Raw genomic sequence first — 17,445 nt, 5'->3', positions numbered from 1 at the left:
ACACTCTATGTTAAGGGGCTTTTCTATATTTTCATAACCTGATTGCTATATTTTATAGTATCCTACATATTTCATACGCCTTTTCCTTACAACTTTGTTTTCAATTTGCAAGGTGTAGGCTCTATATGAACATGTTAATTTCATCATTGGTAAATATAATAAATTGCTCCATTGCTTTATGGAATACAACAAAGAATTAAAAGTACATGAGGAATAAAATTATGGCTTCATAAATACAACGCACAGTTTCTTTTTATAATTTAAATATTTTTATACAATATTTAAATTTAAACGAATGAATAACGACATTTCTGGTAAAATATTATTAATGCAAGATGTGACTGGAAAATTTTGACATGCATCCTTCTTGGAATATTCTCTTATTCACTTAATGTAACTTATTGTCATTTTACTTGGAATCGGGTGAAGCAACAATTGAAACATGTAAATTCTGTCTGCGATGACAATTCACGCTGGACATATTAATACGAATCACAATTATGTTTATAGTAAGAGTTGAGGACAAACAAAATTCAAAACAAATGCACTTTACATTCGTCAGATCGATTATAATATTGATGAATTCATAGGTGAAGGCAAGCCGCCAGCATTTTAAATAGGGGTGGCGGGAGACTGCCCATATAAATGTCCAGTGGCCGGTAGTGGCTGTACACAGAATAAAACATTTTATCTTACTAATGTATTATAGATTTTAAACCGTGCAACATGTATCTAACGTTCTTCTAATATGATAGGCGGCGCATATCGCACAGTTAAAATAGGTATACCGCGATAGAGATGAGCAGTAGCGTAAGTGGGTAGAAATAGAATTATTAAACATAACATAAGAACATAAATGAAAGTTTATCAAAGATTTATGAGGCTGATCATCTTGAAAAATGTAACAGATAATAGCTGATGTTGCTAATATTTTTAAATCTGTACTACTCAACCTCGTTAAAACCTTTTAGCTATTCGTAAATAAAAAGTTAATATTTTTTTAACGTAATTCAAGCCCAATTGAAGGTGAAAAAGACGTAATTTAGACCAAAATACTTACAGAAATAGGTATATGTGATAAATGCAAGGAACTTTATCTGATGTAAGACTACGAGCCTATGCGTTCCATTCGTTCCGTTCATTCCATTCAAAAGCGTCTGCAAAAGCGTTTCACCATTTCCGTTAGAAACGTTTCTTATAAGGCGAATATCCAGATATGTATAAATTAAAATTTTAACGACATACAAATTACATAATTAATTTTCTGCAATAAATATGAAATTTTATGACAACAGGATACGAATTATAATTGCAAAGTAACGTATGTTTCCATATTCTGTTCATGTTTAGGTACGTACAATGTATAATATAAATAGACTTTTTAAGTATTAGAAGTAACGCGCTAATTGTCTATTGTTCAAATTGTTACATTTGTTTCAGTTGTATTTTTAGAAAGTTTTACTATACCTAATTTCGTATACCTAGTGTACTTATTCGTATATAGTTAACTACAATTATGTAAGCCCTGATCAGAAAAAATACTAAAACAATTTTTAAGGAAATAAAAAAAAAATACAATAAAATTAAAAATCTTAATAATATTAAATAATTCATTGTAGCTTGGTTTTAATTGTAAAGAATGATTTACAAAAATGTATATCCAGTAATTCACGAAAATTAAATCATACATTTAAGATTAGGTATTTACCGACTAGAATAATACCGTTATTATATCCATCGTCCGGTCAACGACTTAATTTTTCACGACATTATATTTCATACTACATATTATAATGAGGTATATGTATGTATACCTACTATAAAAATATTGTCATCATAAAAAATGGGTTCAGTAGGAATAATTTATCCACTCATCTTTTTTTCATCTGACATGGCATATAAAACCTAATATATTAAGAATCTACATGTCAATGATAATGAGTAGTCAGCATCAAAACAAACTGTAGTTAAATTTCCTATTTGCCTATAGGAATTTTTATATTTAGATAAAAAATAAACAATATTTAGATATTTATATACTATATTTTTTACATATAAAACGCTCGTAAAAAAGAAATCTGTGTAATATTAAAAATTAAATTACATTTTTATTCATTCATCACAGTAATAAATAAATCATTAAAAGCTAACCTTATGTAAGGCGGAAAGGAAGCACTTGCTACTACCAACAGCTACGAAGCTCAGACGAAGGAATGCTAAAAATTCCATAAACATAACTGAGATATAACGTTATTCTGGTATGTAGCTACATCTGTTTACATCTCCGTACGAGATTCTTTCATACAGCGCTATAAAAGTCGTGGTTACTAGTACAAGACGTATTTGGTCCATACCTACTGACGTCCGTTATTCACAACAAATTTATCGATTTTTTACGTACCAAAGATCGAAATATGACAATGTCTAGGATGAAGAAATTATTAAAGGTCAATTTTAGTAGGCAAAACCATTGGATAGGTTATTAATAACGGGCACTGGAATATACCTACGAGTACTTACATTATAAAACAAATCTAGAACTATTTGTCAGAACTATGTTCGTGCTTCGAACATAGTTTTGACAAATAGTTCTAGATTTTTAATTATCTTAGAAATCCTACAAAATTTAATTCGAAACATTAGCGTCACATTAATTCTAATATACATTTATTATAATTTTTGTGTATACCTAATTATGTTAAATCTGTTTTAGAGCTTTTTTCCATTTTTTACTAGTGAATGGAAGTCTAAATTCATGGAAAATTTTCATGTTTTTAATTATATTAGAGATTAGGAAGAGATCATAAGTTTTATTTCTTTATGGCACGATGAAGACTTTTTTGGCTATTAATTTGTATACATACCATCTTATATATCTTTCATATATTTTTAGAATTGTAGTTTGGAAAATATAAGACTATATTTTCAATTTACAATAATTATAACCTACGTAAAATAATATTTTCTTACTTGCGTTAATATCAGTATAAGAATATATCAACAGAATGTAAGGTTGTTACAAAAATGCCAGCGTTATTCATATCTTAACATAATTATAGAATTTATCTTTTATATTAGTACAGAGTTAAATTAGAAGCAGTGTTGCTAGAATTATTACAATTGCAAATATAGAAAACACATAAGGAAGGCGCCGGGAACAGTTTCTAATTCGCTAATAGGATGTCTCGGCCATACTGTGAACACTGCATGGCATATCAATTGAAGAGGTCGACAACCCTATTGCATTTTTTAGTCCACGCTAAAAATAGTGTGTTGCGTAATAGGTACGCGTAATAGCAACAACAAGCGTAGCCTTGAACGACAAATCTAGATAGGCGTGCTTACATTAGATATGTAGGTAGTATCAAGGCGGAACTCCGTGCTACAAATCTTTTGAGTGAACTCTTTTCTTCCCCCTTTCCATTTTCCCCTATTTTTCCGGGGTTTCTGGGATAGTATACTCTCGGCTTGAGAAGTTTAGGTTGGTAGAATTGACACACTTTTAAGACTTGTTTGCAGAACAGTTACATGATATGTAGAGTGTGCATTTCCTTACTTTTTTCTTCTCCGTTAAAAAATATTATTAATTTTAAATCTTTACATACCCGTACGTTGTTATGAAACAATATTTTATATTTTTGTATGTACCTTTTATTTCGACTATCCTATGGAAAACGCCAAACAGCCACACTGAAGAGTGACTCGTATGCTAAAAGAAATTCAATCAAATGATGAATTTAGACGTGTTCTTTAGGTCTGTTTATGCATTAATCTGTTTGTGTGTACGGTACCGATACCGGAAATCCTAATGTTCGGCTTTAGATAAGTGTTAATCTAATTCGGCGAATACAAACAACCTGACATTGACATTCAGTATTTTTCTATACGCAATGTTTACACACAGACGCAAGTGTACTGAGATATCATTCGTTTTCACGGCCATGGATATAGCGTTTGTTTATCTCGATTACATCCGATTCAACTACCTACTACGAAGTGTGAGTAAAAATAGAACTTAAGCTCTATACAATTATTAATCTGTTCTGCACAATAATTTAATTAAAATTCGGCAAAAAATTATGACGCTTAAATAATGTTAAGGATATTATAGATTTACATTAATTACGGCTGTCAATTTTATAATTAGGTTAATAATTCAAATACTCTACATATAACTAAGTAGGTAACGAATGAATGTAAAAAATAAATAAGATATGTGACTTTCATAAATGTAGATGTCGATTTTATACTTTAGAAAAACTCATATATTATAAATATGCTAAAAAAGACGCTTTCTAGCACATATTTAATGTAATGACCTTGATATAAGTCATAAATCAGAGATTATTACTTCTCCTACACTTTAAATTTTTACGACAAACGCTACGTCGGCCTGTGTCGCCGCACATGTCGAGCCAGCTGTTTCTATGACAGTCACGAATCTGGCTATGTTTATACTACACTGCGCCACGGGCTTGACTCGTTAAATTTTTATTGCCGCAAGGTCGCCACTTTATGGTCAATTCTCAGCTGTTATTGTTCGCAGACAATTTTTTCTAGCTCGACTCATAACGCGTTACGATTGACAGTGATTACCTCTTAATTATTATGGCGCCGTAAAACAACTTTTGTATGCTCGAAAATGTAATCTGTTTTGTTTGTTTAATCTCGAACGGGTTTTAATGATAAAGGAATATTAATCCAGCGGTGCTCTGAACGCATTCTATAACAATAAATGTATCCAGTGTGACAGTTTTATGAAAACGTATCTGAATATACAAATCTCACAGATGCGCATACATTACGCGCGTCTGACCCGGGACCTTACGCCCGTGTACGGAATGCCATATGATAACAAACGATGTTTTGACTGCGATTTTGGCGATATCGACTTTCGCAGAACAGCCGCAAACGTTGAGTAATAAAGCAATTTGCGAGCGTGCCAACAAAACAATGGGCCCTGTTCTAAGCTTGTTTTAAAAGCTTTCGACACTGTGATTTAAAACCCTTTGACTTATACCTTATTTGTAAACACCTCGTAAGCACAAAGGATCGCTATTTTGGACAAAAGAGAATTTGCACAACCCTATTGCCGTGAACCCTTTGTAGTTCTTTTCAGTGAATGGTGAAAGTCCCGAACATCTATGAGTTTTTTTGGAATCTTTCGTGCAATCTAAAAACCTTTTAAAATGTTTCGTAAGGTATATTTTCGGTATCTATTTATCTACTTACCTAAAATGAAGTGTGATTTTCTTCAATCTACAAGTATTTGATGATATATATATATATGAGAAAATAAATATATTCTGGCTGACATTTATATTTCAATAAATAACTAGTTATATTGAACAGAATATAAATTAAAATTAAATACGAGCTGTTGACGAAACTCCTACTAAAATTCCAGTTTCTTTCCATTCTTCCAACGTTCGGTGAGACATCAGTTGTAATATGAAAATAAGGGCAAAGCGTACTTAGGTCAATCTACACAAAATATTGCTATTATATGACGGAACCCTATCAAATATTTATTTCTTATGAAGCTACCTTAATTTTCTCGGTTTACGGTATTCAAGCTATTGATATCTATTTGTCTATTGTTCTCAGAGAAAGTTCGCATTCAATACACACTTTTTAAACCCTTTCCGAACATTTTTTGCAAACGCTTTTTGCAATGTGAAAACAATCCTTCATTGTTCGAAAACAACCATAACAAGTTGCAAATAAATAAACCGAAGACACAAAACGTAGATCACCTTAACGGTAGTAAAACACGGCTTGTTTGTTAACTATTCAAATATTTGAAGGTGGTAGGATCCATTGTAATTTGACTTCGGACATCACCGCCACACAGTTCGAAGGGTGTGATAAGGGAGATATACTCTTCAGGAATAGCAACACATCTGATGGTGACATCAGGCAGGACTCTTTATTTTATCTGGGGTTGTCCATGGGAGGCCGTAGCCACTTAGCATCAAGTAGATATCATGCTCAGATTCTGATATAGAAATTCGATATCATTTTTACCTATGATTTTTATACAACACTATAATATACAATGTAAGCTATTATAAACTAAGATGGTATAAGAGATATAGGTATAAAACATTGTAACAGTAGGCATCTCATAACAAATCCGTTTAGGTAAATGTTTACAACTAACCTTTATGTCAGTAAAAAAATCAATCAATTGCAATAATTCGACAAAGCATGTCCAATTAATAATTGCAACTAAATTGTACGGAAGGCATGTAATAAAACATCGTTTACACATGAGCTTAAAGTTCTTCGAAAATTGATTTACTACGCTCGCAGCTATTTTTGTTCAGACGATCCAAATTGTTTATATCTGTAATTGGATTTAAGCGCATGTGTAAAGGTTGAACTAAAAATACTTAAAACTAAAAGAAAATAAAATTGAAACGATAAATACCATTGAACTCACCGCAGACCACGCGGTCGAAGGGGCTCATCCAATCTGGAAATGGAAAATCTATTATCAATCGTACTGAAAGTCCTTTGTTCCGGCAGAGATACATGCGCAACACATACGTACGTACTATAAAGCAGGGGTGGCGTCTATTTCGAGAGTTTACAAGTAAATCGTACGGATTCGATTTGTTTATAGAAATCCGAAAGTTTTGATGCAAGTGATGCATTCATTTAAAGCTTTCGAATTTCCAATATAGAATAACTAACAATATTTTACGGTAAATAAAAAAGCTTCTATACATTTGTGAGTTATTTGGACAAAAAAATAATGAAAACGTGCACTTATTTCTAATCTACGAACAGTTACATTAGGTTAGGTCATATTTATATTTGGAAGAGGTAGGTAAGTATTCTTACTTTATTTCAAAATATAAATATTTAATACATATAAATTTGCAGATAATAAATTTAATTTATATGATTTTTTTATGTCGTAGCAGGCAGAAACTATTAATTAAAATAGATTAAAAGACAATTTAGGGATATAACTAAGATAAACTGATTAACGTAATATATACTGAAAAAAAATATTGTGCAAAGTTCAAAATGCTCAAGGAACAATTAAGATTATTATGTATATCTACATTTTCTATAATGATATTTTTATAAGCATTAGTGGATATAATTAATTAATAGGTGTTAGATATGTATATTTATACTCATAAAATATATTGAAACAATTACTCAAATAGAAAATCTTCACAGATAAGTACCTAAGGACAACTTTTAATATTTTCTCGATGGTTGAACAAAGCAATACATAATAGGTATTTATTGCCGGGAACGCGTGGAAACAAGCAATTGTAACAGTACCTACTAATTAATTACCGTTTATCTTGAATGCTTTGTACCTCGCATATCACTATGACGCCAATTGAAACATAATTGTACTTTAATTTTATACTTATGATTGTATGATGATGTATACGCATGGAGACAATGCTACTATCTGCTCTTCTATCAAGTTTCAATGACTTTTATTGATTAAAATGCAATAAATACGAGTTTATTGTCAATTGAGGAGCTTAATTATGGGAAAATGAGATAAATTTTCATTGTTAGAAAGGCATTACATTGTTTGTAATGCAACAAGACAGGCTACACATAGTCTGTTGAGAAATATATATACTTAATTTGTAGTTTGATTTGAAATATTTCTTTAATATTTACTAATCAAATGTATCGTTACTCATTACAATTAAATACGTTAAATCATGTTCACGTATCTACCTTTATTTATTTTTATACGACTATTAATCCAAAATAAACACGTTTATTTAGCTAATAAAAACACAATTACCTCCCTAAAATATTTGTTTTTACCTAATGTAATTAATGGATTCGTTATGTTTATAATCCAAATAATAGTACAGAGCATTTACCGTGATCTACAATAGCAATTAAGACCGCTTATGTGTGCTCGTATATTTTCGTTGTTTTTGTAAGCGAATACAAATTTATGCGCATCGAATGTTGTATTTCAGCTTGAATGGCCATCGGATTAGGTGAATGTACCATGATACTTGCAGATCTGAACGGGTGAAAAAGATTGATAAATGTTACAAATGCCGTATACCGGTGCCAAAGTTGATATTCTTATGAAGGTATTTAGTTATACTTAATTTCAACATAGTTTAATATGTTATAAAAGATGTCTTATTCTTACTATAGGTACCTAATAATAAAATAAAAAGAGGAAATATTTAAGTCTTATTTATTAAGGCAAAAAAGTGATGTCAATAGTCAATTATTATTTTAGTAGAGTTTATTCTTTTTAGTATTTTTAGCTTTGTTGCTTGTAGCGTTATTAGTGTTTAAGCTTATTAATAATTGAGTAAAATATTTTGTTATATATAATTTACTATGAAAGGAACTTTATTGTCATCTATAAAAAAGATACGCCAAAAAAACTATTTTATTGAAATTGATCATGATATTTGGTTTTGTTTATATATTTTTGAAATAAGTCAAATAAAAACAAACTTTACATGATTTTTATACAGTGTTATTTTTTTACGAAAAATGTATGCTAGGTATAACGCCTAATATAATTAAATAATTTAAAATAATATTTCGCACATGAAGCAATGGAGGCCGTTGCATTAAAGTGACTCTACAATTTAATACATCAAGTGTTAGTACGTTAATAATTTCAAGAATTACCTAATAGGCTATCAAATGTTAATTAATTCAGAATAAAGCCTCACAAATTAATTTACCTACAGTTAATTAAGAACGTATTCCAGTTCTTAAATGGCGTTTAAGGTAATGAGTTGCACCAATCGGAAACATTAAGCCTTTCAATCGAGTGCAATCGTTAATTACTGAAGTACATAAAAAACCTTTAAAATCAATTAGTTGAATGCTAAAGGTACTAAATAATGTACCTCATCATCAACCATTTACTGTCTCCTGTATCAATCTCACTACTCGGCTACTACTATTTTACTAGCTTGTAGGTAGTACAAAAGTTTCATGTCCGTAGGAAATATAATACAGGTAAGTCAAAACATGGGGCATGAAAAGCTAAGTATTTAGAAGATAGGTCATAAAAAGTTTTTATTTGAAAATCACTGCATTTTTGTCAATATTGCATGGTATTTTCTTGTATTTTTATAGTATGGAATGTTATTATTATTATTTAATAGATCACAACTGCTACCCATTTGTAGCACCTTTTATTCGGGTGATTTTGAAAATAAATCTAGTCTATGAGGCAGTGAGCATTTTAACCTATAAAAAAATTTAGAGTCTAACCCTGCTTTTTAGCAAGCTTTCTCTTTGTACCAAGTGACTAATTCAAAATAACATACCTTTGAGTAATAATGGACTACTAACTAAAAATATATATTTCACATTAGTTATGTGTGCGTGATATGTTTAGTTGTATGTGTGTGTGTGAGAGAGATTCTTTATAACATATCGACGTATGATATCGACCGTATACCCACAACTCATTCTGAAGATAACGGCTAAGGGTAAAAAATCAAAAATGGCGTCGCTTAAAATGGAAAAGGTTTGAGTGCTGTATCGGACAGGCCTCTTTGCATATTTTGTATACAATGCAACAATGTTTTTGTAAAAATATATCAAGTTATGCGTAGGTTGGTGGAGTTTTTATTTTTGTCTTTTTTATAATTACTTAATCAAGATTGGTCGGTGAATAAATAATGGTAATAGCACCTAATATAGGTATTTGGTGATTTTTCAATGACTATTAATTAAACGTATAACTGCTATAAATGTTATAATAAGAAGTATATTCGATATATTTGTACGTTTAATTACATTGAAATGTAGATACATTTTTCCGCTTTTTACTAAAGTTTTATTTATTTATTTCACACAAACACATATCATTACAGGTCCTTCCCAAAGCGATAGTGTGGTTCCTTAATTTTTAACAAAATAGCACAGTACATACAGTGTCGTTTTTGTAAATTCATTCAGAGAGCAAGAGAATATATCAATTAAATCAGCAACGAGGTTTGAATGTGTTATAAGTAGGTAAATATAATATACCACGATTTTTATAATACCTCATTTTAATAACAGTAACAAAATTTACTAAAGTACCACTTCACCCTGCATATGTATGCAACAAACTTAGATAGCATAACTGGTTTATGATAAGAACCTACTTACTACTGTAATTGAATGTTTTGTTTGTATTTTATAAGTAGGTATTTTATTATATAAGTGAACCCTTTTAACATAGCGCTCATACCTACCTACCTAAGTACCATATTAAATGCATTTTTCAATTAGTTTGGATAACATGTATGTATGTAGGGGAACGCGGGGTATTGAGAGCGGTCGGGCAATGGGAGCTATGGTGTTTGAACGGAACGCAGCCACAAACGCGCGTTCGTAGGTACTCGGCTACTTCCGTCAACAATCGGCAAACTTCGCCTGACGCGCTCGAACCGTTAGTGCCATTCGTATAGTCACGAGGGACGGTTGTGTGTTTTTCGCTCCACGCTTACAAGAAATTGCAAATTGCCTGGATCAAGGTAAGCATGAAAACATAATCTTATTTTATTGTAGTTATGCTTATTATATCGCCAGATTCGTTAACTAACAAGAGCAAATAGTTGAATTGTGATTGAGAATACAATTACATATTTATGTTATTACTTTTCAAAATGGTCGTCAGCGGCTAATGGTAGCCTAGTTAGGCTCTTATTACCCGACATCGCTCCCATTACCCCATTTAGTTCAGAGATATAAATGCTTATTTTTTTCTTTTAGATGCCACGTAAAAGAACTCGGACAACCACAAAAGCTTCTTGGACAGTGGATTCATTAGAAAATGCGGTATCTATTCTCAAAAGAGGAGGAATTTCGGTGTACAAAGTATCGCAACAAACTGGTATTCCTTATAGCACTCTTAAGAAGCGATACAATTTAGCGAAAGCCGACGACAGTAGCTACAAAAACTCGCCTAAGCTGGGAAGACGTACTGTATTTAATGTTGCCCAAGAAGAAATACTGGCTAACCACCTTCGGACTATGTCAAGCAAATTTTATGGTTTGACAAGAGAACAGTTTCGCAAAGTATGTTATAGTGTAGCTAAGCAACTAGGTATTGAGAAACGGTTTAACCAAGTCAATCAGACTGCAGGAAAAGATTGGCTGGCTGGATTTTTACACCGTCATCAAGATTTGAGTATTAGAAAGCCTGAAGCCATAAGCATCAACCGAATCCTAGGATTTAATAAGACTGAGATAACGCTTTTATTCAATAACTTGGAGAAATTAATGGAGCAACATAACTTCGAACCTCAAATGATTTACAACGTAGACGAGACTGGAATAACGACCGTCCAAGAGACTGAAAAAATTATAGCTCCCAAAGGACAAAAACGCGTCGGGTCTATAACGTCATGGGAAAGAGGTAAGACGGTCACTGTTATATGTGCTGTAAGTGCCTCTGGATCGTTCGTTCCTCCGCTTTTTATATTTCCCCGTCAACGTCACTCACCACAACTCGAGAAAGATGGACCAGTTGGAGCCATTTACACGTGTTCACACAATGGCTGGACTAACGAAAAGATATTTGTTTTATGGCTTCGTCATTTTATTAAACACACCAAGCCTTCTGCTGAAACACCCGTATTGCTAATATTGGACAATCATAACAGTCATGCTACTCTCGAAGCTTGGGAATTGGCAAAAGAGAACCATGTCATAATGCTAACCATTCCTCCACATTCATCCCACCGTCTACAGCCCCTTGACGTTGCGTTTTATTCCCCGCTTAAAACAGCTTATAACAAAGAATGCAACTTGTATATAAAATCAAGAAATTTGGTAAAAATTACTCCTTACGACATTGCTGGACTGTTTAATAAAGCTTATACTAGAGTTGCTTCTATAGAAAAAGGAGTATCGAGCTTTAAAGCAACGGGAATATATCCTCTGAATCCTGGAGTTTTTTGTGATGAAGACTTCATAGATGAGGAATCTAGATCATCTGTGCCAGTTGCTGACGCACAACAGCAGCCAACTAATGTCCCTCATATGCCATCAACATCACATCAAACTGGGCAACCATATGCTTGCCCTGCAACAAGTCCATCTATTTTAAGTGATCTACAATTTGAACCGGAAATTATTGAGAGGGAAGCTGCTGTAACCCCGGTTCCAATTCCATCCACATCATATTCAACACCAGAACTGCCAGCAATTTCGGAGACACATACCGTCACATCTATCGCAACTCCATCTAATATTGACTTTGCTCATGCTGTTTCCATTGTCAGCCCACTGCCTCAACAACTCATATCTCAAAACAAAAGACCGTTGAAGAACAAACAGCATTCTGAAATAATAACAAGCACTCCAATGAAAGCAATATTTGAAGAAAAGAAGAGGAAAAGAACTGAAAAGGAGAATAAGACAAAAGCAATTAAGAAAAATAAAGGAAACTGCGGTAAAGAAAATTGTATCAAGGGAAAATGTACCAAAGGCAAATGTATTAAGAAGAAAAATACCAAAGATAAAGAGCTTAAAAGTAAGAAGATTAAAACCAGAAACACAAGGATAAGAAAGGCAACAAAGTTTTTGTTTCAAAGTGATAATGAAGACTCATCAATTGACGAAAATGCTATATGCGATGATGAGTCAGAATATTCTGAAGAGGATAATTTATGTGCAATTTGTTTAGATACTGGAAAAAGTGGAGAGATGTGGTACCGATGCAGAAGTTGCGGCAACTGGGCCCATAAGGAGTGTTCTGGCAGTGATAGTCCAGATACTTATATTTGTGCATTTTGTTTGGATCCTTAAAATCGGGACTTTTGCTTTCAGTTAATATTTTCATATTTTATCTCCGTTTAGTTTGAATTTGTTTTGTTTTAACTTGTTACCAAGAGTTTTATATTATATTGATTATTGTAATAACTAGATCTCATGCCTAGTACGTTTTGTTATTTTTTTTCTTTAAGAGTAATTATAATGGCTCCCATTTCCCATATGAGCGTTAAATGGGCTCTCATTAGCCGCATTTATCGGGTAATGGGAGCGACTGACTTTTTTAGTAAATCGCTAATTGTAGCTTATTACATGTCTGTAGTTGATTATGACTGTGATTAAAATATCCTCTAATAATGATGGTAAGAGTTTATAATAAAAAAATACAAATATCTCAACTAACGTGATTTTTATTAAAACCTTCCCTTAATAGGCTCTCATTACCCTGTTCTCCCCTATACCATATTATTAAACTAATTCACTTGAATTTATTATTTACACGTAGCCTTCATCTAATAGAAATAACTTTTATTTTATCTACTTAGATAAAAAAGCTTACCTACCTAAATACGATTACATTAATTTTTAAAATTATTCGAAATACATCTTATTTTAATGACGTATGTATTATTACCTTCGATCACTAAAGATTATTACCTACATAATACATAATTTGATACGAAAGAGCTATAAATTAAAATTGAAGCCATTTGTTTTTTTTTTTCAAAAATTTACCCGGAAATTAAAACTTACTTTTAAAATGTATCTACCTAGCTCAAAAACATTTTATACTAATCAAAAACAACCTGCCCATCCTAATCCTATTAATTACTTAAAATAAAAGGCCAAATCAATCCGCAATTAGTAACGCGGTTCCAATCAATAGTTAAGGGCGCTTATCGTGTATTGTCGCGCGTTCTGATTGGCGGGCGCCGGCAGCCATGTTGGTTCGCGCATGCGCGCTGCGCCCCGCACACATGTGACACGCTCGACCACGCCGCCGTCGGTTTGAAGAATAGCTTCTAGTTTTGGATTTTGTTTATTGTGAGCATAGATTAGTAAAGATTACTCACTCCTAACAAGAAAACGTAACTAGTTTTGACAATTGAAATAGTTCCGTAAAAAAGTTTTGCCACGTCTCCGTGCTAAAATGTCCCTAAAATATTTGATATAATTATTTATATATTATATAAATTACGCAGTATTAGTTATTTATTCGTAAATTTTCTCTACAAATGTTTTTATTTGTCAAGAATTCAAAAAAAGAACTTACAAATAAGCCGTTTGTGGCTTCATTCATTTCTAGGCGGCAAAGTATCTTTACTAATCTATGATCGTGAGCTACAGTCTGATTCATAATTAAGTGTCCAAAATGTAAACAAAGAAATATCACTGTCAAAATTAACAAGAAAAATAAAAAAATAAAAACTTTAACAAATTCAACTAAAAAACGAAAACTTTAACAACTATACACAATTTAACAAACGCGCTATGAAAACGAAAACGAATATGAATAATATCAGCTACGGAACTTAAAAATGACGACACAAGAAATGTTTTGGATTCCGATTGTATTACCATTATTACATTTTAATTTTCTACCATATAGGTACCTTGTTTTTTATTATTATTACTGTATGGAACGAAATTGAAGGAATATAAATATTAGAAAATATGAATTAATCTTAATTTATTTAGATTATTATTTTATTATTGTTGTATTACTTTAATATCATCAAAAATAAGAAACTACCATTTGAAACGTTTTTTCTTGACAGGTTAACACCTTTGTGTACATTTTGGACACCTAATTATGAATTAAACTATAGTACCTATGTTGTTTCAGTGTAATAGATTGGTTTATCTAGTAGATATTATATTTTTAGATAAATGTTTTGACCTAAGTATAGAGACAAGTGTACATAAAAAAAAAATAACTGTATCTAATGAAAATGTACCGAATGGTTTAAGTAGGTGTTAAGTTTTAATTTGGTAGGTTAGTAATGTATATAAATTTAAATAAAAAATATAGGTACACTTTGAAATATAAATAAATATTATTATTTCTTTCAAAATTGTCCATATTATTTTTTTTTTATTTATTATGATGTTATGTATATATTTATTTATTTTTATTTTATTACTATTAAGCTACAATTAAAAATACTACAGTTACTAAAATTGTTTACCAATGTCTTTTATAGACTTGGGCTCTACATTTCTTTAATCCATTTTCGGTAGGTATGTACCTACCTACTTATTAATATATTTAAACAAAAAAATATTTAGGCATAATTGTTTTATACCTATGTCATTAGCATCTAAACAAAAATCATTGTTACGAAGCAGTAAAACCAATAAATTTTATTAATTCTAAAGCCCCTATACGGAACATAACTAGGAATGTACTAACATAAAGAAAATCTCTGCAAAATTAGTAGTAGTTATAAAAGCACTAAAATACATTCTGGTTAAGCTTTTATTACTAGTCAAAAGTAGCCAAATTGATTCTATGGCAAATAAATGTCTTCGTAGTGCCATGTCGGTCAGTTTTATTTCCAGCACACGTGGTGTCAGCGTTGCCAGATTATATTTCTACTAAAGCGTGATTTTATAAAATTGCATGTGTTTATATAAAACTGGCGCCAAAATATAAATATTTACAAAGTAACGTGTTACTTATTTACCAAAAAAATATCTACAGTTTAATTAGAAAATTTATTATCTCTGTTATGATGTTAACTGGTAGAGCATTTGATTGAACGTTAAATACTAAATTTGATTATTGATTCTGTTTAAATTAATTTTACTAAGTGTTAATTATGTGCATCATTTTATTTTAAAATCTTAATTCACTCATGTATCTGAACGAATCTACATTTAGTTAAAAGACGAATTTAAAAACTCATTATTTTTAAAGATTTAATTCTTAAAAATAATTACAGTCTAAATTGCGGTTTCGATTTCCGATGCTATGTATCTGGTTTAAATACCTAGGTAGATATAAATCGAGCCGTCTCGCCAAAATCGAGATGTTTGGCAACGCACCGTAAGCACCTGCCACCATATATCCGTCGCGGTCAAAGAGTCGCGCCTCCGTCGTTCCGCTCATCTTTATAATCTAGCATTGGCCACAAATCACGAAAATAGTCGCATTTAAAACAAAAACAAGTCGATTATAGGCCATTTTATATAATTTTACTGAGCTACGAGCTCGTTACGATGCCACATCGGCTTTGATTATGGGACTTTTTACGTGTCCACCTTATTGATGGGCGACATCTGCCGGCTCTCTCGATACGCTTCAGATGTAAAAATGTTTATGATTCACACTTTTCTTTAATGCCACTTCTAAGTTTATTTTAGCAAACAGTACATTCGTCTATACGTTAGGGTTCCGCATCACTGCAAGCGACGTCCGACCTCGTTTTAGACAGAAATCCCGTTTCCGTTTTCAAATTTTTGTTTAATCTTTGGATAATGCTGATATTATGTATTTACTGCAAAGTGTATAATAAATGATACTACTTTACAATTATAGATCATTACATCATTTTTTGTGCTTAACTGACAATATTTTAGGATCTTTTAAAAACCTTAAATTTCAGCTTAATCGCAACACCATATGAAATAAATTGTTACCAGTAGTTTACGCAGTAATTAATTGAAATAACTAATTAAAATTAGTCGGGATGCAATCAAACGGATAATTTAAATTTAAACTGCTTAATTTAGCTTCGACTTCCTCCAAATTTACAAATAATCACTGAATACGAAATATTTTCAAAGTGACATTCATTAGGCTTTGATTAGGTATGCCAATGACTTGTTAATTTATCAATTTGTTGTGCATCGAATCTCATTTCTAGGGTCTCGTGTTTTATTCAATTTGACCTTTTAAATATAAGATAGGTACGTACCACGCGATACTAACATACCTATCTATAATTTAATTCGAGATAAACCTAATAATTCTGTCAACATGTTCTCAAGATATAGGTATATCAAAAATGATTTATGGTTATATTTATAGCTTTTGGATAAAATGCTTGTTTATAAGTAGTTATCTAGTAGGTATATTAATATTTTATTTTCTTTGTGTAATATATAATTATTTGGTTTTCAAAAAACTGGGCATAATTATTTCATTGAATTTTAATATTGATTATATACTATTTAATTATATATTACTTTTAACTTTAAACTTACCATAAAAAATAAAAAGTAAAATGGCAGTCTGTTTTGACTTATTTAACTCGAACTCTATTTCTTATTTGGTATTGGGTATTGCTATTATATATTATATCGGAGGTGTCATTTAATTTTTAATATACTTTGCAACTATTATTATTATAATTGTATATCATCTTATTTTAGAAGTTTAGAATTTATTTATAGTTTGTATAATTAGAAAACTATTAACACTTTTAGGAAAGCCGGATAAAAACAGGTATTTAAACATACATAAATAATTTTAATACATAATTAATTACCTATTATAATTTATTGAAAAATTAAATGCGTAACATTTACCTACATAAATTTGATTAATTGAAAAACACCTATTGATTCACTCCACTTTTTAATATTTTTTTAGAAAAGAAAAGCGAGTATGTACAATCCACCTGATGTTTAATGGCTACTGCCGATTTTTTTATGATGCATTTGAAGTCCAGATTAATTAAATTACAGATGCAT

At 31.1% G+C, this 17,445-nt stretch overlaps 2 protein-coding genes across 5 annotated transcripts in view; one reads left to right on the top strand and one right to left on the bottom strand.

Moving 5' to 3' along the window:
* Positions 1-17,445, bottom strand: part of abd-A (abdominal A) — a 52,982-nt gene that overhangs the window by 31,294 nt on the left and 4,243 nt on the right. Inside the window, exon 2 of one of the 4 annotated variants that reach the window (XM_073073132.1) lies at positions 6,446-6,493. In XM_073073132.1, the coding sequence (XP_072929233.1) occupies positions 6,446-6,493 (48 nt within the window). Of the gene's footprint in view, positions 1-6,433; positions 6,494-17,445 lie in introns of all 4 variants that reach the window. The other 3 variants (XM_073073134.1, XM_073073133.1, XM_073073131.1) reach the window with 3 other exon arrangements.
* Positions 10,286-13,149, top strand: LOC140742274 (uncharacterized). Its single transcript, XM_073073130.1, has 2 exons — positions 10,286-10,505; positions 10,744-13,149. Exon 2 carries the CDS (start codon positions 10,744-10,746, stop codon positions 12,781-12,783), a length of 2,040 nt encoding a protein of 679 aa, XP_072929231.1. The 5' UTR covers positions 10,286-10,505; the 3' UTR covers positions 12,784-13,149.

Source organism: Epargyreus clarus, unplaced genomic scaffold (genome assembly GCF_041222505.1).
Source record: "Epargyreus clarus isolate Ecla_fem2 unplaced genomic scaffold, WU_Ecla_fem_2.2 ptg000005l, whole genome shotgun sequence".
NCBI lineage: Eukaryota > Metazoa > Arthropoda > Insecta > Lepidoptera > Hesperiidae > Epargyreus > Epargyreus clarus.
This window is presented reverse-complemented; position numbering and strand designations above follow the sequence as displayed.